Source organism: Rhinolophus ferrumequinum, chromosome 2 (assembly GCF_004115265.2).
Source record: "Rhinolophus ferrumequinum isolate MPI-CBG mRhiFer1 chromosome 2, mRhiFer1_v1.p, whole genome shotgun sequence".
Lineage (NCBI taxonomy): Eukaryota > Metazoa > Chordata > Mammalia > Chiroptera > Rhinolophidae > Rhinolophus > Rhinolophus ferrumequinum.
In genome coordinates this window covers 96,947,551-96,970,311 of record NC_046285.1, presented here as the reverse complement: position 1 = coordinate 96,970,311, position 22,761 = coordinate 96,947,551, and the positions used below count along the sequence as shown (strand labels likewise).

At 37.6% G+C, this 22,761-nt stretch overlaps 2 protein-coding genes across 2 annotated transcripts; one reads left to right on the top strand and one right to left on the bottom strand.

Moving 5' to 3' along the window:
- Positions 1-7,851: 7,851 nt before the first annotated feature.
- Positions 7,852-8,462, bottom strand: LOC117036994 (keratin-associated protein 13-1-like). Its single transcript, XM_033132667.1, has one exon. The coding sequence runs from the start codon at positions 8,365-8,367 to the stop codon at positions 7,852-7,854; it is 516 nt and encodes a 171-aa protein (XP_032988558.1). The 5' UTR covers positions 8,368-8,462.
- A 7,871-nt stretch (positions 8,463-16,333) lies between these two features.
- LOC117037009 (keratin-associated protein 13-1-like) lies at positions 16,334-16,899 on the top strand. Its single transcript, XM_033132692.1, has one exon. The coding sequence runs from the start codon at positions 16,384-16,386 to the stop codon at positions 16,897-16,899; it is 516 nt and encodes a 171-aa protein (XP_032988583.1). The 5' UTR covers positions 16,334-16,383.
- Positions 16,900-22,761: the final 5,862 nt, after the last annotated feature.

The following is a 22,761-nucleotide window of genomic DNA, read 5'->3' as shown; positions in this document are numbered from 1 at the left end:
GAGGCTGTGCAGGTAACCTTGGGGAAGCACTTGAAAGGTTCATTATTTTCCTTCCCACGTGAAAGTAAATTGATCTTAGTTATCAGAAAGCTGTACTTGTCAAGAGTCTGTCTATGAATCTCCTTGAAGATGGAGCACTTAGGCAGGAACACTTGCCAAAGCATCAGAATAAAACAGTAACTTGACTCTGGGTGGTGAACACACAATGTGATTATAGATGATGTATTACAGCATTGTACACCTGAAACCTATGTAACTTTACTACCAATTGTCACCCCAATAAACTTTCATTAAAAAAAACAAAACAAAACAATAACTGTATGCAAATGACAAAGACTTAAAAATGGCCATGGTTAAAGATCCAATAAGAGTTCACATATACACGCTCTCTCTCTCTCTCTCACACACACACACACACACACACACACACACACACACACACACAAAAGTGCTGACTCTTCTAAGTAATCAACGACTTGATAAAGACACCATGAAGCACAACAAATATTTTCAAAAGGCACAGGATCTTTTTTACCCCAAGATGGATTATGTTAAAGGTAAAAACAATTTTTATCAAGAGCAGACCAATAATCTAAGAAAACTTTGTCCCTTTAACAAAGAGATAAAAAAATTCTAATTTTGTACCAGTGTCCTTTTGATATTAAAATTCTTTTTTTTTCTTTTAAATTAAATAAACCATTTCAATCTTAGCTTGACTACACATAAAATTCCTTTCTCAAGATATTTTTCCACATATTTTCTGAAAATTGCATATATTTTTTCAGCTTTTGCCCTGTCTTTTTTTTTTTTCAAAAAAAAAAAAAAACAACAACAACCATTTTACTTTAGGATAAAATTACTTTCTCTTTGTCCTTTACGAAAAAATTTAAAAAGCCTTTTATATCTTTCTTCATCTAAAACACACATTCTATTTTCCTTTCCCTCAACAAAATGCATCTCCTTTTTTCAAAGCTTCTCTTACCAAAAACATATTTTCCATATGCGGTCATTTTCTTTCATCCTTATTATTTTCTAGTAGTTTTGTGAAAACCTTAGCTCTTTTACAAATCAATTTTGGCAAGGGACCTTTTACAGCACTCTTTTAAAGAGGACTCCTTTTTTTTTTTTTCCTTCAGAATCTTTGGGCAATGTTTACATTTCAAAAACATGATTAGATTTTCAACATCAAGGGAGCAAAAAAGAATGCAAATTGTCTCCTACCTTGGTAGTTTGGGGTAATTGCTATTTAAAATTTCCCTTTGTATTAGGAGTCTGACTGCCTGGGGGACTCTGTCCCTTTCATTGTCACTCCACATAGTATCCTCCTCTTTACTCTCCTCATTTTCCCGGGGACTCTACCTTTTAGCATTCCAACCAGGCTTTGTTGCAAGTGCTGAGGCCTTTGTCCCAGGCAGTTGTAACCCTCCTTGCTTTGCAAAAGGAGCACACTAAGATCTCTAATTTATCATCATGCGTTCTCACCTTGTCTTCCAGCCACAAAGCCAGCAAAGAAGGGGACAGCCACATGCCCTACTCTACTCTCAGCTCTTCTTCCAACTTTCTAACCTGAGTTTCAGCCTCAGGACACTGGGCTGACTTGGCCACAGTAGAGGCCAGCCCACCGCCCCAGCCATTCAGTTATCTTATTTGCCAGCGTGCTGTGTTCAGTGTTTCAAACACATTGTGGGGGAGGAAAAAATTTCCCTCTACCCTTCTAGGTTCTTTGTCTGGTTGGATAATCAAATAGACACAAGACAAATTAACAAGAGAAAAATGACCAAATTTAATTACATATATACATATGGGAACCCCATATACACGAGAGAGTCAGAGACCCTACATACATGAGAGGTTTAGAGACAGAAAGGGGAAAGGAGGTATGCATGGCATTCTGAGCTAAGGATGAGTTAAGACACCATGGGGCTTCAGAGGGGAGGAAGGATAAGAAGAGCCAGTGTTCAGTGATTCGAAGTTTGCCCTGCCCTATAGATAAGGTCATAAAAAGTTATTCCTGGTGATAATTCTTATGGACAAGACCCCTAATTTAAATAATTTATGGTAGAGGTAAAAGTTTTTCATGATCCCACAAGGTCTCCATTGCTTTCACTTGAAATAATTTATATGCCAAAGTGACACATTTTGGGGGTGCTTATTCTGATCCCCTTCAGCATTAAATTAGTGGTGTTTTCCAGGTGTCCCTATACTTATACAGTGGTCCACGAGCATCTGACATCGGGGCCAGTCCTCCCCACATAGAGATTGATGGCCAGCTCGGGATTTTTTCCTTCAATACCTCTTTCTCAAAGTTCATTCCTTCAGTCTCAAGGCTGGTTCACCCATTGGTGCTTCAAAACCTCCCTATGAGTATTTTTTCCCACCCACACACCCAATCTTAAAAGTTTATCTATAAAGACCTTCACTGGGTTTAGTCACATACACAGTCCAGATAGTCTCAACACATTTCTATCTCAAGTGTGTGTCCTTAGGTAGCTTCTAGCTTGGGGAATGTAAGCAAAATCCACATTCCAAGAATTGGGGAGGGGAAAACTTCAATTATCCTGGTGCCGCTTCCGGGTCAAACCAGTGGTTACATCTTCTTGATGACCTTCCCCAGCAAGTAGTACCTTCTTATCTACAGTTTCACTTTACGTGGTTTCGGTTACCTGCAGTGAACCATGGTCTGAAAATATTCAATGGAAAATTCCAGAAATAAACAATTCATATGTCTTAAATTGCATGCCATGCCAAGTACTGCAATGACATCTCGAGCTGTCCCACTCCATGCCACCCAGGATGTGAATCATCCCTTTTTCTCCACACTGTACACACTCCCCACCCCTTAGTCACTTAGTAGCCCTCTCCATTATTAGATGGACTGTTGTGGTATCACAGGGCTCATATTTAATAATCCTATTTTACTTAATAATGGTCCCAAAGTGCAAGAGTAGTGATGCTGGCAATTTGGATATGCCAAAGAGAAGCCAGAAAGTGCTTCTTTTAAGTGAAAAAATAAAAGTTCTTTACTTAGAAAAGAAAAAAAAATGTATCCTGCAATTGCTAAGGTCTGATGAGACAAATAAAGAGTTAACAGGAGCGGGCTTATGAGCTGGCGGACTGGGACAGGCAAAGAGTCAACAGGAGTGAGCTTGTGGGCTAACAGGAATGAGCTAAACATTAACCGCTTGGCTCTGACTCCCCTGGCCAGCACTGCACCTGCAAGCTGACACGCACGTTACATCCATGATAGGTAAGAACAGAACAGTTCCCAATTGCAATGGCAACCCCCTGCAACCCTGCGTCTATCATAGATGGGAACAGGACAGTTCCCAGGAAAAGACAATTGGAACGGCAGCCCCCCCTTGTGAGCTGACAAGCACCCTACATCCTGCTTAGAAAAATATAAAACCCAAACACTCCTTTTCATCTGAGCAGCTGTCTCTGGCAGACTCTACCCTGGCAAACTTTTGCCAGTATCTCTTTTACCCCTCTGTCTCAGCTGTTCTCTCTCTCTCAGAGTGCCCTGGCAAAATTCCTTCTGCCAGTTCCAAACAGAACTCTGTCTATCTCTTTTTGACTTGCAATAAATATTTTCTTACTCTTGTAGAGTCTTGTAAATTCTTTTACATTCTGCAAACGACCAGGGGTTAATTCTATGCCAAGACAAGGTCTACTATGTTAAGAACAAATCTATCGATGAAATTGTGAAGAGGGAAAAATTGGTGCTCATTTTGCTGTTGAACCTCAGATTGCAAAAGTTACAGCCACAGTAAGTGGCTAGTTAATATGGAAAAGGCATTAAATTTGTGGGTGAAAGACATGAACAGAAAGAGTATTCTAACTGATGACAACATGTTGCACCAGAAAGCATTGACACTATACAAAGACTTCAGCAAGGGATTTCCTGAAAGAATTGACATCAAGCCATTTACTGTAAGTAAGGGATGGTTATAATAAGAAATTTTGAAAGAGAGAGAGATCACATTCACATAACTTTTATTACAATATATATTGTTATAATTATCCTATTTTATTATTAGCTGTTGTTAGTCTCTTACTGTGCCTAATTTATAAATTAAACTATTTTATAGGTATGTATGCATGGGGAAAAAACATAGTATATATAGGGTTTGGTGCCATCTGTGGTTTCAGGCATGCATTGGATGTCTGAGCCTGTAATCCTCTGTGGATAAGGGATGACTACTCTACATGAAGTACGGACATAAAATTGAGGCTGCCACACAGTATATAAAAAGAAATCTGAGTGCTTTTTCTACAGTGATTTGGCCATATATTGTATTGTTTAAATCTACAACCATTTATTTTATTGTGTGGGAACATTCCTTTTTAAACTTTGCAAAACATAATTCTTTTCAGGAGCAATGAGGTCAAACTAAAAGTTCATAGTTAATGAAAAGACTGAATACTGAATATGTATTACTAAATCAAGTTGATGATGAATATACTCGTATAGCTTGTACAACAATTTGATGACATTTACTACCCACCATGGCGAACGGTGACATCACTGGCCACATGAAAAAGAAGAAGTGATTTTTCTGAAGAAACATCAGTTTACACTTCAAAAGGTAGTAGAAATTTTAGGAAAATTGATTTCAAAGATAATTATTTATCATTAGCTGTTGCAAAAGATGTGTTAATATATATCACTCTGATGCATACATTTTCATTTAGGTGAAATAACTATTCTAAATAATCTTCACTCATGTTAAATCCTAAGTTTTACTGTACATGTAAAAAAAAAGCAATAGTTGATGACATGCTTTTACATTAGCAGGAGAAAAACTTGTCTAAGGATTAGATTAAGCCAGTTTTATGTCAGTATCATCAAATGTTTCAAATAGAAAATGAATTAATTCCAATAATGGTTTGATTTCTTCATCTAGTCCAAAAAAAAAAAAATCCAAGTAAAGCCATCAAAACTTCATAATGCTCTCTTTGACAATGCTAATGTAAAGTCATTTGAACAATTCAACATAGAAGTTAAAATGATTGGTTGTCCCAGCAACAATAAAAAAACCCCACAAATTTTGTTGAAAAGCAACATCATTGTAAAAAGAATAAAGTAAGATTACTATGGAGAAGAAAACCACTTGTAATTGTTGGAAACACGTGATGCTTAACTGTATCTAAACCAACCATGATAGTCTGCTCATCAAAGTGGAAACTAGTTTTAAGACTTTAAAAACATTTTTGTGTTTACTCAAGTAAATTATTTTGGCAATGAATATTTTCCTTACCTTATCAATCACCTCTGCCACCTGTGTTGTATTACTATTATCTTTGTGCTTTTGTGTAGTTGGCTTTTAGGTCATTAGTATGTTATTTTACAAAACAAAGCACTCGCTGGGCATTTTCTTTGTTTTGTTGCTGAGCTAAGGCTATACATTCTTCCACGCTAGTTTCCCAACATTCCTTCCACACCCTGTGTTACTTCTGCATCCCACACTACTATTTCCTCTACCTTGAGGACCTCCATCCTCCTGTAATCTGACTCACCCAAATAGGAATGTAGTTTACAGTATCGGGCAAATCCCACAAGAGCTTGCTGATTTCTTTTCTTTTCTTTTTTTAATTTTTAGAGAAAAGCTTCTAGGAGTGACAGAGTGTGCTGGGGAATTGTGAGGGAAGATACGAAATCTATCAAGTTACACGAGGATTACTTTTATCTCCTTGTTTATTTTATTTTGAAAATTTTAACAAGAAGCTGATCATCTTCAATTTCTTGATTGCTGGTATTGAATTTGTGTGTGGGTGGGTGTGTGAGAGAGATTATTTTTTAAACTATTCTTGTTTATAGTGTTATATATTGAGGAAGGGAACATTATGATGTGACACTAATAATGATAATTAAAATGAATAATACAAGATTTGTCATAACACTCAGGATTTCTAGCAATGTATTCCTGAGAGGTAATCAGATATTTCTCTTTTCATCTATTATCAGGTATTATAGTTAATGTAGCTGTTTTCAAAAGGAATTAGCTCATCCTTTAGAGTGATCTTTTCTTAGACTCAAAATTTATTTTCATTTTTACTCTTTATTATGGATATCGCTCATAAATCTGAAGCTTATTCAGATAAAGCAATTTCTGTAGTACCAGAAGTCTCAGAGCTCTATGGTTAAACAAGGAGTTGCATATTAAACAAAAATAATAATACTTCAGGCAAGAACAACAAAAGGTTGATTCAAGAGATCAGATTCTACTACATAGATATTTGATTTGTAAACTTTGGCAAGTTCCTAATCCTTTTTGAGTTTTCATTACCTCATGTCTGGGAAGGTCTATAGGATAGAACGTTGGTCTTTCTCACAGGGATGTTTGAGCATTAAGTGAAAGTGGCATATCTGATACCCCTGTGCCTTCCCTTTCACCCTCCTGCTCTCACCTATCATCTCCAGGCACAACTATGGCAAGCAGTTTCATGCCAGCTTCCACCCTCTTTGCACAGACAGCATTTCCCCCAAGCATATACAATATTTCTTTAACTTTCTACCTGGGCTTCTCAGTGGTCTCAGCTAGAAAAACAAAAGGAACACACTGAATCCTTTGCAGTGTTGAAGTTTCAGGAAGTAAACAAACATTTGAGACAACATTCCACCCACGAGAGACAGAAGCCAATGGATAAATGCTTTTCCCTCTTAATCAGATGTAGTGGAGAATTCCAAGAGTCATTCTATATGTACTTTAAAAGACCCCGAAAGATTGAGTCTCCATTGCCCACTGTGAAACTAACTTCAAAGTATGTCCTTTTATGAGATTTTCCTATTTGATTCTTTCAACTTCCATAGTCTCCTATACTTGCTTCCTGAAATCTTGTGCCAAAAACTGTCTGCACCCATGTTCTTGACCTCAGCTCAGCTCTGGGGAGAGGGCGCTCCAAGCTAAGACTAAAGAATATAAATCTTTGTTTAACAATGCTTATGTGTGTTGCTCTTAGCTTGACTCAGATTGAGCCTTGGAGAGGCGTCAGGTTATCCCACAATCTTCAACCCCGTTCCTCCCATGTAAGGTCATTGTGAATCTCCTCACACACGTTTATAGATGAGGCTCAGAAGTACCTCACCCATGGAGGCAGAGACTGTGGCATTTACGTCAACCATCCCAGAGCAAAGCATCTGTCCTTGAAGTTGCATAAGCCTCATCTTGTCTCTTAACTGCAAGATCTTTACTCAGATACTAGACTTTTAGGTAAGTTTTCTGTCTATGTAAAACCTCACGTTAGGTGTTACATCATATTCTTGTTGTCTGCATTTCTAGTTGACGTACCAATTTCTTTGATTTCCTTTATCAGCAGAAATGCATCTCTCATTTTCAGGCAAATGTCACTGACAGTGAGAGGTGTGAAATATGGACCTCCTAGAAATGACTACTTCTAATGGGGAACATATACAATGTTGACAGAAATTTGCTCAAATCTATCAAATTGCATTGTGCCCAAATCCAGTTTCGAAGTCATATCAATCTTTACTTAAATCTTCCAAATCCTTGAATACAAAAGTTACAGGCAAAAAAGAGAGAAAACGGTAATAATAAGAAGAATGAACAATATTTTGGGTGCCAGATTACATAAATTTATTTGATGACAATTTTCATTTTCAATTGCTCTTCAGTGGAAATCCAATAACATATATTTTATCAATAGTACAGGTAGTAGGGCTTAACTTTGAGTTACCAATCAATTTCAGAGTCTGTCAAAAGTTGGTGATGCAAGATACTGATGATTTAAGAATAAAAGAATAGTGGTAACTGGTGACAATGAAAATGATCGCTGTACTGAGTAGAGACTTTGACCTCAAAACCAATAGAATCTGGGCCCTTTACAACTTGATCAGTAGAAACTGGATCCACAGGTTGGTCTATAACACGATGACTGGCAGCTCCTGGAGGCAAAGTAGGTTGGGCGGTAGAATCCAGACCCATAGCTCGGGGAAGGGAAGCCACAGACTCCATAACCCAGGGGTCTGAAGCCACTGGAACCACAGCTCAGGGAGTAGCGGCTCCTGGATCCATAGCCCAGGGAGCAGCTGCTGCTGGACCCACAGCCCAGAGACCCTGTGTAAGTTGGTGGGCAGGGAATGCAGAGCGTGGAGGTCCTTGGGCGGTAGCAGGACGTCTGGCAGGGTCTGGACACCGCACAGGACGTCTGGCAGCTGCTGGGCCCACAGTATGTCTCCTGACAGCCACTGTAGAGAGAAGAGCCCAGCTGGCATGTGCTGGGGGAGCAGCGGTCAGTGCTGTAGACTAGGTTGCTGGGGTAGGAAGAGCCACAGGAGGAGCCTGGGTAACGCAGGTAGCCTCCAAGGGAGCGGGAGGAGAAGTTCCCAGAGCAGCAGTTGTAGGACATGTTGATGGAGATGTGAATTCAGCTGAGTTACAGGAGACGATTCTGAGTTTGAATGTCACTTCTGGGCTATGGCATTTATATACCCTCAACAATGGGTGTGGTCCACTATGAGATCACGGTTTCTATATTGGATTTGCTCTTTTGCATAAGACTAACTCAGTAATTGTCTCTGTAATTGCGGTTACATTTGAATAGTTTTCCACATATTGTATTTATGGGTGCTATAATTTTGTTTTTACAGCCAAAGCCAATGAACTGCTCCTCTGTCAAAAATGCTATGACTGTTTTATACTAATGCATATCCCATCACGACCAGGAAAGCATCAGGGCCAAGAAAGCTTTTCCTCTGGCTTATGCTACCTCCATGTGCTTCCTATGTAGCCACATCTAGTTTTGCTGGAGGATGCTTTCCTCCTAAGAGTGGGGAATGAGGTAACATCAATTATGTTCTGGTGCAATGAATCCATTTCCATCAGAATGGGAGTCTTCCTGAAAATGATCCATCTTGTCACCATTGATTCCCATTCTCCTAAATGACTTGGTGTAATTTGTCATGGCAGCAATAGAAAACTAATACACCAAGTACTGCAGCTACACAGTGTGCCCCTCACCCAATGAAAAGAGACCAAAACTAGATAAAACAGACAGATGGCGAGAAACTGAAAGACACTTTGTCATGTATTTAAAGATGAGGTGACAAAAAAGAGCTCCACTGCAACAGCCCCAGGGAAGATCAGTCTGGGCCTCTTCCCAGACAGCCAAGAGGGACACACTAGCTTGATGAGGGGAGGAAACAACTGAAAGGGGAACACCGAGAAGGCTCAGCAATTGCAGATTTTTTTACTGCACTCCTAAATTGTGGTCCATTTTATCCCAATACTTTTATAACTAAAACTTTACAAAATTAGTATATTTTATGCATTTTGATATGTTTTCCTTTTCATCATCTACATATATAACTATCCAAGGCTTCTATCACCTTATAATGTATCTAGCTTTCCACTGCACAGGCTTTGAGTGACTTTCTGGCTCCTGCAGAGAGCCAGGTACCGCTCTGCATTTTCTTGCCTAAATCTGAAGTTCCTTTTCTAGTTCTCTTTTCTTCTGCTGTATACAGACATATCTTTCTCTCCCTCTTTCCCTCTCTCCCTCTCTCCTCTCCACCTCTCTCTCTCCTTACCCACCAATTTTCTTTTCTGTTTTTTCTGGGTTTAAGTTTATTTTGTTTTGTTTTTCTTGTTTGCATTGCTATTTATTTTTTGCTTCTGCTTAACTATAGTTTCAGTTTTAAAAACGTTTGTTAGATTTACCATATTCTTAGAGCACAACCAAATGCTTTCTAAGTTCATTCACAAAATATTCAATGTTTATGCAACCAGTTAAATTATATTCTGGACTGAATGAAACGTACTCTCATGGCTGATGGAAAGAGTTTCTTACAAAGCTGTAACAAACTTACAAAAATGATGTTAAATGTATAAAATTTTCTCAATAAAATCTATAGCAATTTTAAAAGTCACTTAATGTAGACCTTCTAGAAGGAACAGAGGAAAGAAGTAAATGCACCCAATTCAAATAGGTAGTGATGAGTCCTTTATTTTCTATTCTTCAAGACCAGAATTCATTTCTCCTTGCTTTGTGCCTCAGCAAGTAGATAAACTGTCCTATTAATATAACACTGTAGATGCTATTCCTTCCCCATTGTTTTTTTCTGTTTTAAAACACAACTCTTTAAGATTATCTTGATATTGGTCAAAGGGTACAAGATTTCAGAATAAATAAATTCTAGAGATCTAATGTACAGGATGGTAACTACAGTCAAAAATACTATTAATACTATTTTGTATCCTTGAAATTTGCTAAAAGAGACTATCTTAAATGTTTTTACCACACACACACACACACACACACACACACACACACACACAAATGTAATCATGGGAAATGATTGATATGCTGTTTAGTCTCATTTTGGTAATCTTTTCACAATGTATACCTATATCAAAACATAACATTGTATAGCTTAAATATCTACAACTTTTATTTGTCATTTATCCTTCAATAACACTGGAAAAAAATGAAATAATATTGATGATAAACCTTAAGACTTAAACAGGGGACACAGATTTATTAGACAAAACTGGGGAATGTAGTGAATTTGTCTTCAATTACTTGTCTCCTTGTTTAAGGATCCTTTTCTGTAAGATCCAATCTTCTCTTCCCTTTGCCTCTAAATCTAAAAACTTTGTCTACACTAAGTTAGTATGAATTTAAGAAGAATTTGTACTCCCCAACCTGGGACTGAATTAAACTCAAAGATTATATTTTTTTTGTTGTATATAACATAGACCTCCACCATTGGGTCTTCTCCTTCTTCTTCTTCCTCTTCCTCTTCCTCTTCCTCTTCTCCTCCTCCTCCTCCTCCTCCTCCTCCTCCTCCTCTTCCTCCTCCTCCTCCTTCTTCTTCTTCTTCTTCTTCTTCTTTTTTGACTGAGTTACTTACCAACAATTAAAAATTGAGATATTTGACTTAAAACTTATCACTCTGGTTTGTACATCCAGTGGCTTCTGATTTTTAGAGTGCAGAGTGCCATCACCAGACTATAAACAAAATAGTTTTGATATTTGAGGTGTGTTTCCAACAGAAACTCATCTATAGTTGCAAGTTACAACTTTTGGCACCTACCTACTAATTACCAATTACCAATCAATTTGTCACTCACATGTTGGGCATCTTGCTTTTACTAGTCATCTAGGGTGCAGCTTAATAAACAAAAGCCAGTATTTCTTATATAAAATTTTTTTCAATCACTATATAGTATTATTAGCCAAAACACATTTTTTATTACTATACGATATAGATTAGAAGGCTTTGAATTCTGTATTCTTAAAAATACATTTGCTGGACAAAGTTATCATGGCTGCTTTTCCTAAATGTGCTGCACGCAATCCTAAGGCACATTTCTCTCTGTAATATGGTCTTGGTATTTTTCCCTAGGGATCTTTTAATTAAAATTGTATAAGGTGGAGAAACACTGAAGATTTCTCAATGAACATATTAATGAGGCACCTGATATGTATTTTTCTATAAAATGTCCAGAAACAATGGCTGAGAACACGAATTCAAATGCAAGTTGTTTACTTGACCGGTGAGCCTAATAAATCTCTGTTGGGAAGTGGGACAATGTGACGGAATGAAAGGTTGGCAACACAGGGTACATCACTAAGCTAGGTACCATGTAGAAACTGGAGCTCAGTTCTCACAGAGAATTCCCTGCACAGGAGCTCTTGTGAAGTGAAAGGTCCTTTGGCAGAGTTTTACAGATGTCCCAGAAGTGTACAGACGAATACCCAAGGGACATAGGCAGGGTGTTGACAGCTTCTACTGGGGATGGGTGTCACTTAGAAAAGCAAAGATACCATAAATATGGAAAGGAATACCATGAGATCTAGAAAGATAAAATAAACTGAGAAAAGCAGAAAGGTACGAAAGCTCCTGGTGATTTCAGGCCATACTGAAACACAGTATAACACCAGTACATGTGGTATGGAAATGGGAGACAGAATTAGAAAACCTGGACACCCACGATGGCAGCTTTGGAGTTTTCTGAATTGTGGTGTCATCTACCACCATTGAAACAACAGGAGCAGACTTGTAAACGGTCAAATGATCATCTTCGCTGCAGCCACTCACTTATTTGAATCACTCCTATGTATTATAAAAATAAATAAATCTCTCAAAGTTACAGAAATTTAGCAAGTTAACATTGCTTAAAATGTTACACCAGTCCTCTCAAGGAGACTAGAAAAGCTAGAGAAAATTAAAAAAATAAGAATCTCTCTTTGAAAACTTCAAAGAAATACGCAAGCATTCTAGAGTCATAGAGAGTCTATGCCCTATAGGGAGTCTGGCCCTATAGGGGCCAGAACTGAAGTCAAAAGAAATGAGCCTAGATCTGGACTTGCTGGTCTCTTCAAGTTATGTTGATTTTGAAAGTAGAGACTAAGAGGCTGAGGGAATTTTTATAAACTCACAGAGCTAGAGAAACAAAGTTAGAATTTGGGGCCCACCAAAGAGTTGGGACGGTGGAAAATAACCCAGACATTGGAGAGCCAATTTCTAGATGTAAACTTGAATTATTAATAGACAACCTCTTATAAGGGCTGATGCTTCGGTTTGAATTATCTTAATTTTATTATTATTATTATTAGTTTCAGGTGTATAAAACAATGTAATAGTTAGACATTTATACCCCTCACAAAGTGTTAATCCCCCTCCTCCAGTCTACTGCCCCTCTGACATCACACACAGCCCTTACATTTCCACTGTCTCTATTCTTTATGAATTATCTCAGTTTTTGATTGAGTTAAAATGACCAAGGCTGCTGGTGTCCTTATTCTAGCAGCCTGCCAGAATCTTAAGTAAACCCTCTCTAGATGAAGGTGAAATCATCCAGATACATACATATTAATCAATCAATCAATATTTATTACTCAAATATTTATTACTCTCTCAAAATATAGTAGGAATACAAGAAAATAAGACAAACACAAGAGAACACCAGAAAATAGAATCTGAAATACACAATCCATGCAACGGACATGTCAAAATCACACATTAAAATACTTATGTTAAGAATTTAACGATAGGAAATAGGAAGAAATATCAAGAAATAGTAATGTTTAAAGAATTAAGGGCAAGATTGAGAATTTTTGCAGAAAACCAAAAACCATAGAAGAGAAATGAACTGAAATTTTAGAAATTTACAATATAATAACTGATTTAGAAACCTTAATGTGTTTTGTTTTTTTTTTAATTGGGGAAGGGGAACAGGACTTTATTGGGGAACAGTGTGTACTTCCAGGCCTTTTTTTCCAAGTCAAGTTGTTGTCCTTTCAATCTTAGTTGTAGAGGGTGCCGATCAGCTTCAAGTTGTTGTCCTTTTCAGTCTTAGTTGTGGAGGGCGCAGCTCAGCTCCAGGTCCAGTTGCCGTTTTCTAGTTGCCGTTTTCTAGTTGCAGGGGGCGCAGCCCACTATCCCTTGCGGGAGTCGAGGAATCCTACTGGCAACCTTGTGGTTGAGAGCCTGCGCTCCAACCAACTGAGCCATCCGGGAGGCAGCTCAGCTCAAGGTGCTGTGTTCAATCTTAGTTGCAGGGGGTGCAGCCCACCATCCCTTGCAGGACTCGAGGAGTTGAACCGGCAACCTTGTGGTTGAGAGCCCACTGGCCCATGTAGGAATCGAACTGGCAGCCTTCGGAGTTAGGAGCATGGAGCTCTAACCTCCTGAGCCATTGGGCCGGCCCAAGCCTTCGTGTGTTTTATCAGAAGGTTAAACATAGCTGTACAGACAATGAGTGACCTAGAAGATGAGATAGATGGAAATTCCCTAAAGCATAAAGAGACAACAAAATTGATAATAGAAGAGTATAAGAGGCATCTTATAGTTTAAGAGTATACTTCTCTTATAACTGGCGTCTCAGAAAAGGAGTGTGAGGACAAGACAGCAACAATATTTGAAGAGACTATGGTTGAGAATTTACCAAAACTGATGAAAAGTCATCATCTCACATGCAAAACAGTAGTGAGAAAAATGTGTACAGATGGCCTAAGGTTGAAATGCCTGAAATATGGGCTGTAGCAGAAATTACCCAGAGACAATCTGCAACATATACTTCAAAGCCCAACTCTTGGGTTGTTTTTGTTTGTTTGTTTTATCATTAAATGACTGAAATAATTTTCTTTGCTAACCCTGGTGGGAATGAACAAGGCAGAATGTCCAGTCTGAATTCTTTACTCTCTGCCAACCAACTAGTTTAGTTCCAAAAAGGTGTAAACATGATTCACTATACTCAGATTTTCTTCATTTTTCCCTCTCCAGAATCTTCCCTTTGTAGTATATATTTTACCTTGCCTTTGTTTCTTAAAGACAAAGTTTAATGACTGTCTCTCACACTTTTAAGAAGCATTTAGAAGGTTTAACAAGCATAACAAAGAAGTGCATCTGGATATTCTTTGACACCCAGATTAAGGGAGCATTGCAAATTCCAAACAAGATGAAAACAAAGGAAAAGGTGACTCAGGTCATTACACTAAAAATGACAATCTATAAAGAGCAATACACAAATTGACAATTAAAGGTACAAATTTTAACACTCTTCTTTCACTTCAAATAGAAACAGATGACAAAAACAAACAAGCAAAAAAAAGTAAGGGCATAGAAAAGATGAACAATATGACTAGCAAATCTGACCTAATTAACAGGCACAACGCATTGCAGTCAAAAACTTCAGAATGTCCATTCTTTTCAAGTGCCCACACAACATTTATCAAAATAGATCATAGGCTGACCATAGTGGTTTAATCTAAAAAGCAATAGCAACAGGAAGAACAGAATAACTAGTAAATCCTTGAAATATTTGGAAATTAAGCACTATGTTTCTAAATAATCCATAGTCAGGGAAGAAATCACAATGACATGTAAATTACCAAAATTAAACAATGATTATTAGTGGGAAAGTTATAGACTTAAATACGTACATTTCAGAAGAATGGCTGAAAATCACTGATTTAGTATTTATACTAAGGAGTGAAAACAGTAAAGTGCATTAATTTCAAATTAAGCAAAAGAGTGAAACAATAGAAGAGCAAACTTTACTGTTTAAAAACAAAAAGCTAATGGAAAATGGGAAAATCAATAAAGCCAAGAAGATTTCTTAGTGACAAATTGGCAATTTCTAGAAGAGACATAGGTGGGGTGACAAAAGTCACTCTATAACTTATTGTGTTAACACAGGTCATCTGCGAAGCAGACACCAAGATGGAATTAAATGTACCAGGACTTTAGTGGGGAAATGTCTGTGAGAGAAAAGAGTTGGGGGACGGAGAGGAGAAGGCTCGGAGGTTGTCAGACTGTGAGGCAAGTCTGACCAGAGTGAAGAAGGGAGGGACAAATGTGCCCGAAGCAGCCACACAGACTAAGTTAGCCCCTCGAGGACACTGGAGAATCCTGTCTTTGGCCTTCGGAGGAGTCCCGTTGTCTCAGGAGTGATGCTCCCTGATATCTTTGCTGTGCTCAGTCACGGCCTGGGAGCAGCCCACAGAAGTGGAGGCTTCCATGCCTATGCAGTTAGGTTGCAGCCCCCCGCATGTGGAGCCCTTGGTCAGTGAAGCCTCCTGGAGTTGAAGATCTGAGAAGTAAACTCTCAGGGCTGCTACACATATAGGTGAGAATCTGTGAGGACTCTAGGGTCATATTAGATACACTGAATCCCAAACCCAATTGTTTCTTTCCCTCATCTCAGGATTGCTTAACTCTTTGATAATCTTCATAAGAACGCAAATTATTTTCCACTTGTGACTTCCTTGGTTCTGTCCCCTGCTGTCACCATGTCTCCAAATAATTGTCCAGGTTTCTCTCTGGCTGTAGCCATCAATGATATTTCATTTGTCTTGGATGAAATGTTTTGTCCCCACTGGATCTGAGATGTACTGTGTAAAAAATGTAACAGATGGACAATACTTTTGGAGAATGAGAAAACAGTGTAAGGAAAGGTCAGTATTTAGGAGGTTCCTCATTAAAGCCAAACTTTGGCCTCTTGTCTGTGGACAGCAAAGAAAAATAAAAAAATAATTTTACTTCCTTTTCCATCATTTGAGAAAAGTATCTGCTTATTATTATTAGCAACAAGACCCATGAAGTTTATGACACGATGAAAAGGAGGGACTTTCCTGACTATCATGGGATGCACATTAGTGTAAAACAGTCATAGCATTTGGCCTTGGCTACAACCTCAAAATTATAGCACCCATAAATACAACAAGCGGAAAAATATTCAACTGCAATTATAGAAATTACTGAGTTACACATATGTAAATGAGGAGCAAAAATGTGTAAAGGACAACCCTGTAGGTTACCACGCCTATTGCTGAGTATATAAATGCCTGTGTCTAGAAGTGACATTCAAACTCAGAATCTTCTCTCTGTAACTCAGCTGAACTCACATCTCCACCAACATGTCCTACAACTGCTGCTCTGGGAACTTCTCCTCCCGCTCCCTTGGAGGCTACCTGCGTTACCCAGGCTCCTCCTGTGGCTCTTCCTACCCCAGCAACCTGGTCTACAGCACTGACCGCTGCTCCCCCAGCACCTGCCAGCTGGGCTCCTCTCTCTACAGTGACTGTCAAGAGAACTGCTGTGAGCCCACCAGCTGCCAGACGTCCTGTGTGGTATCCAGACCCTGCCAGACGTCCTGCTACCGCCCAAGGACCCCCACGCTCTGCATTCCCTGCCCGCCAACTTATACAGGGTCTCTGGGCTGTGGGTCCAGCAGCAGCTGCTCCCTGGGCTATGGATCCAGGAGCCGCTACTCCCTGAGCTGTGGTTCCAGTAGCTTCAGACCCCAGAGTTATGGAGTCTGCGGCTTCCCTTCCCTTGGCTATGGATCTAGTTTCTGTTGCCCAACCTACTTTCCTTCCAGGAGTTTCCATTCATCTTGTTACCGGCCATTCTGTAAATCTGGCTTTTACTGATTAATTTGTAGTAGAGCCAAACCAATTTGAGAAATGCAGATTTTGTTCTGAGATTATCCATTATCTGAATTTCCTCCATTCAAATGTATTCTAATATTCCTTGATCAGCAGCAACTCTTCACCTCTTTGGCCCTCCGACATTGGCTGATAGATTTACTCTTTTAAATTACAAAATTAATGAATGATTCAAATTGCATGGTTGATAGAATTTGTGGTTTTGCATTTCTCTCCAAAATAGATTAAAAAATCAAATAATTTTATTTCAATAAATATTTAATTCTGCTATCCAAATATGCTGTTAATGTTGTTATTTATTGGTAACACAGCAACTAGGATTTGTATTGTCCTTGCTTCTGTTACTAGGCTTTGGAAAGCTTTGGTGGCTCTGCACAAATTTTGGTTGGGCTTAGATTATTTTCCCCATTTAAGCAGGTGTTTCCCCCGGATGCCCACAGTTTCTAGGTACAGTCTTTCTCTTAATGCAAATCTTAAAAGACTTGAATATCCTGTATACGCAATATAAATAAGGATCATGCATCTCTAAAGACATGAAACAGAGAAGTTATAGGAACAGAATTTAGTTTTATATGATGAGGCCTGTGAATGAAGCCTATTAAAATGAAAGATTCGTGTGTGGGTGTAAAATTTTAGAAAAAAAGCACCTATTAGATTTAGGCAATCACAGTGCAGGAAATGTCTCATAGTTTTAAAGTTGGCTAAATACCTCTACCCCAATTACTATTTTCAATCTTCTCAAATTATCTCCATTTGTATAAAAAGGCAGGCAACAAACTTAGGTGGGAAGGAACTAGTCTCAGCAGGTGTGAAGTTGCACCTGGGTTCTTTGAAAATTTATAAACTGAATCTAACTGCAAATGAGAAACTTTTAATATCATCAGAAATAACTATTTCTATTGTTTATTGAAATAAAATTGGGTATCCTTTATTTATGCCATTCTTCTTTCTTATGTCCAAGTGTTGTAAAAAGGAACTAACATAGATAGTATAATAACTGGAGATCTAACATTTACATACTAGAACAAGCAATGTTTAAATATTTTTCTATTCTGTTTTAAAAAGATCCTCAAATATCCCTGCAATTAGGAAATGAAATGCTGAGTACTAGAGGCTTAGCAAAATAACCCAGCCTGGGGCGGCCTGATGGCTCAGTTGGTTAGAACACAAGCTCTGAACAACGAGGTTGCTGGTTCAACCCACATGAGATGGTGGACTGCACCCCCTGCAACTAAAGATTGAAAACGGCAACTGGACTTGGAGCTGAGCTGCGCCCTCCACAACTAGATTGAAGGACAATGACTTGGAGCTGATGGGCCCTGGAGAAACACACTATTCTCCAATATTCTCCAATAAAAAAATTAAAAACAAAAACCCAGGGGTTTAGGTCACAGCTTCTGCTGCACAAACAACTGTAATTTCAAAAGCTGCTGATTATCTGTCTACCAACTGGTTTGCAAAAATAAATGTAACCCGTTTCCATGAAATTCTCTCATGCATTATTTCTAGGCACTTGACTTCAACAATATATTTATATTCAATATATTCAATATAGTCAATATATATTCAATATATTCAACAATTTCTATTTACTAATGTTTATCTCATTCCTCACAGCAGCTTTATCCTCCCCAACTCACTTCCTCTATTTTTTTCCATGCCTCAGAACACATTGTCAAACACTTTGTCACTCCCATTATTTTTCACAATATTTTCATTGTGCCTTTACCATGAACCAAAATCTGTGCTGTGGAGATACATCGTTGACTATATTTTTTAAAAGAAGATTGTATTTGTGTATTACTCAAAAATAATAAATATTTTAAGACAATATGTAGTCTAACTGGACTGAAAAATCTAACAGAGAAAGCAAATTCTAAAATAATAATCATTTAATTAAAATAATAATGAGGTATGAATGAATTCTTGGTGCTAAAATACCACTCATTAAGGAAATCTCATGTAGACTTAAAAGTCAAGACAAATTTGCCAGAGGAATAGCATTTGAAACAGGTTTAAAGAATACGTAGGGAATGGATAGGTGGGGCTTGGAGAAGAAGTGTTTTAAAGACTAAAGTCTTGAGATGTGCATTATGAAACTAAGAGCCATTTTGTCTGAACATTGGGGAAAAAGGAAAGAATGACTTGAAATTAGGCCAGAAAGATTTTGGTGCCATTCTCTGCAGGTCCTTGCTGATCTAATTCAGGATTGCACTCTCTTCTAAAAGCAACAAGAGCTATTGAATTGTTTTAAGCAGCATAATACTGTCTGATTTTGAAAAAAATCATTTTTTTCAATTTGTATTTACATAAAATGAAGAGATTGTAAGGATATACGTAGCCGATGCTCTTGACAAATACGTATATACACCTGTTACAACTACCTGATCAAGATATAGAACCACCCCAGAAAATATCCTCATTCTCCTTTTTAATCAATCCCACCTCCTGTCCCCCTGAACCAACTGCTGTAATTATTTTCGTCACCATTGAATTGTTTTGCCTGTTCTAGAACTTCATAAAATTAGATCCTACAGTATGCTCTCATGTATGTCTAGCTTTTCTACTCAATATGATGTTCTTAGGATTCTTTGTGTTGTTTATGTTTTATGCATTTTATTGTTGTCTAGTGTTCCCTTGTGTGATATACACAATGTGTTTTAACCCTTCACCTTTGATGGGCATTGAATTGTTTCAAGATATTAAAAAAATAATAATCAATAAAACTGCAATGAACATTGTTCTAGTCTTTTTGTGGACATATGGTTTTAGTTTTCTTGCAGAAAAACCTCCACATGGAATTTCTGGGCCATAGAGGGAGTATATATGCCTAATGTCATTAGAAACAGAGTTTTCCAAAGTTAGTTTCATCATTTTACTCTCCACCAGCAGTGTCCTAGAATTCTTGGAGTTCCATATTCTCATCAGCATTTTACCCATTTGATGCATGTAGCTGGTATCTCATTGTGATTTTAAGTGATATTTACTTGATGAGTAATGATTTTCAGCACCTTTTCTTCTGCTTATTCACTATCCTTATATCTTCTTTTTTGTATGTTTATGTTTTTCCACATTTTTAAATAGGTTCTATTGAAATTCTTTTCCTACTCTGGAAATCTCTGGAAATAAGTCCATTGTTAGATTTATGTATTGCTAATGATTTCCTGTTGGTGACTTGCCTCATATTTTTAATGATAATTTCTGATAAGCGAAAACTTTCATTTCATTGTGATGAAATCAAAATCAAATTTATCCATTATTTTTCTTTCATAGTGCTTTGTCATATTTTCTAAGAAAACTTTTGCTTACCATTAGGTTGTTTTTCTCTAGAAGCTTCAAAATTTCAGCTTTTATATATGTCTACGAAACACACCAACACATTTCCTTTTCTTTTTTGTTGTTGGTTTTTGTTTGTGTTTTACATGTATCCAGTAATTCTAAGATTATACTACCTTTTTTAAAATGATATTTTCCCCATTTGAATTTATTTGATAGCTTTATAAACAAATGACAAAATACATGAGTCTATTTCAGTATTCTACTCGGTTCCATTGATGTATTATCTATATTTATTCGCGTACCATAATATTTCTCTCATCCCCAGTAAGCCTGAGAACTCCATTTTCAAACTCCTTTCAGTTCAGGAAATGAAATCTTTGCACATAGCAATTCACTAATTGAATTTCTTCTAATTCAAGATTTCCATACTCACTATACCGTTTTAATCCTCTCACCGCACTCTTTAAATTTCACTGTAATTCGGTTTACCCCTAATTTCATAAGATTAAAAGAAAACTTTTATTTGGTAATGGTATCATTATAAAGGAAATGCCATTTAAAAATGAATCTGAAAGTTGGGATGATCTTAATTTATCAAAAACACAATAACTGAGAACAGATAAGGAGAAGAATAAGAAGATAAGTCAAATGACTGAAGCATAGAGGACCAATGCACACTTTTTGTTCAGGGAAGAATTGAAGTTCAGTTTTTTTTACAGCAAAACGAAGGTTCCTGTAGAAAGTGGAGACAGAGATAACAATATAGGATGAGTACATGGGGACATCCCGACTATTGGACCCCGTTAATCACAGGTTTTACCATTTTCACTGAAATTAGTGCAATCATCTTCTAATTGGATATCCTTACTCCAGTTTCTATGTCTACTAAGCTATTTTAAGTCATTCTCCAGACTCAGCTAGAAAAATACTTTCTTTGGGAAGCTTTGCTGGCTTTTAAGATAGTTAAGGTCTCAGTGTTAAATTGCACTTATACGTTGAGGAACTGCTCATTCACAGCTTTAAATCACTGTTGTAATTGAATAGTTATTTGGTTAACCTTGCTAGTGGTAAGTTCAGAGAAACAGGAACCACATTTTTAAACGTTGTTTTAAAATTTTCCCATAGAGAAGCATATGAATGAATGCGTTCTCCTTGAACAAAATATGTAATAGAACATCTGTTCATGATGCATTTCCTAAGAGCAGAGCCAAATGAATATTACTTGAGAGCCGACTGGTACTGACAAGATGTTTGACAATGTACTACTGAGGCATGACTAATAAAATATATGAGAGTTAGGTTGAGGGAAAAACAAAGCTGTTATCTGTAATCACTAATGTGACAAGAATAAATAATAGAAATTGGTGAAATAAATTGCATAGAAATGACTCATGATGAGTTTCCTGGGAAACTGAATATATTAGTTCCTAGAAGTCAAAACCACACGCTGGCTGGTAAAAAGATGACTAGAAATTCCTGGAAATAGAGCAGCTTGGGTAGCAGGAGCTTGGAACCTGAACCCCTGAATTCAAAACGTACAGTGCCACTGAGTGTAACAGATGGCCAGGGAATGCATCAGGGAAGCTGGAAGTCAGGTAGGGACAGGACCTTTGAAAGATCTAATGGGAACTTGGTAGAGAGGGGGGCTGTCTTTGTAGGGAACTGGAGACCAGGCTGACTGATGCTAAGTGGTGGCTTTAGGGAGAACCTCTTCTCGATCCTGGTAAATTCAGAATGTTTCAAAAGTCTTTGGGGTATGGACTGGATGTTCCTGAGCAGCTTTTGTATGGAATTGGAACAGTTCCTTGAGGTATAATGGCAAATCTTTTATACTTTGAAGCTTGTATCCTTAAATCATAATATTATATCATTATAATATTAAAGATCAGCACCAGTTGTGATATTACAAATTTATGGTTTCCAACACTGTAATTACTAGCTGGGTATGAGCACTTTATTATATTGCTGTGTAATTGCTACTGAATCTATCCCTAGTGTGTTTTAAAAAGGAAGTTTGCTTTTTAACTAAAGTATTTCCAGGGGCCAGAGAACCACTTTCACATCTGAAATACACAGATAATTTTTAACTGTCAGAAATAGACCCAACTTAGCCAAAAAGTATTCCTCCACATTGAGGCAATTTTGTCTACATTTGGGATCTCTAAGATAACTGTGGTCCACAAGTGGGAAAATGCATGTGAGGATAGCTTGAATTATGACATTTTCAAAAATCATGAAATTTATAAACAAAATAAGATTGAGTTTCCAGGGGAATACCCAACATTGCCATTTCAAATTTTGTCAGGAAAAGCCAAAGGATTTTCTATATTTCTCTCATTGCTTCCATCCCTTTAGATTTCCCAGTAACACTCTAGAAACTATGATTATTTTCCAAGCAATCTAGTGGTGAGTGGTGATGATGGGGAGGAAGAGAAGAAGGAAGAAGGCAACTGGAGGAGAGAGAAGATGAGATCACATGACACAATTGAAACTGTATCAAAATGAAACTTGAGAACCAGGGATTATATCTTTACTTTACCACTAATTCGTAGCATGACCTAGAAACTA

Bases quoted from the DNA above. Each gene is read 5' to 3' on its own strand.
- LOC117036994 (XM_033132667.1), bottom strand. From the start codon at position 8,367: ATGTCCTACAACTGCTGCTCTGGGAACTTCTCCTCCCGCTCCCTTGGA.
- LOC117037009 (XM_033132692.1), top strand. From the start codon at position 16,384: ATGTCCTACAACTGCTGCTCTGGGAACTTCTCCTCCCGCTCCCTTGGA.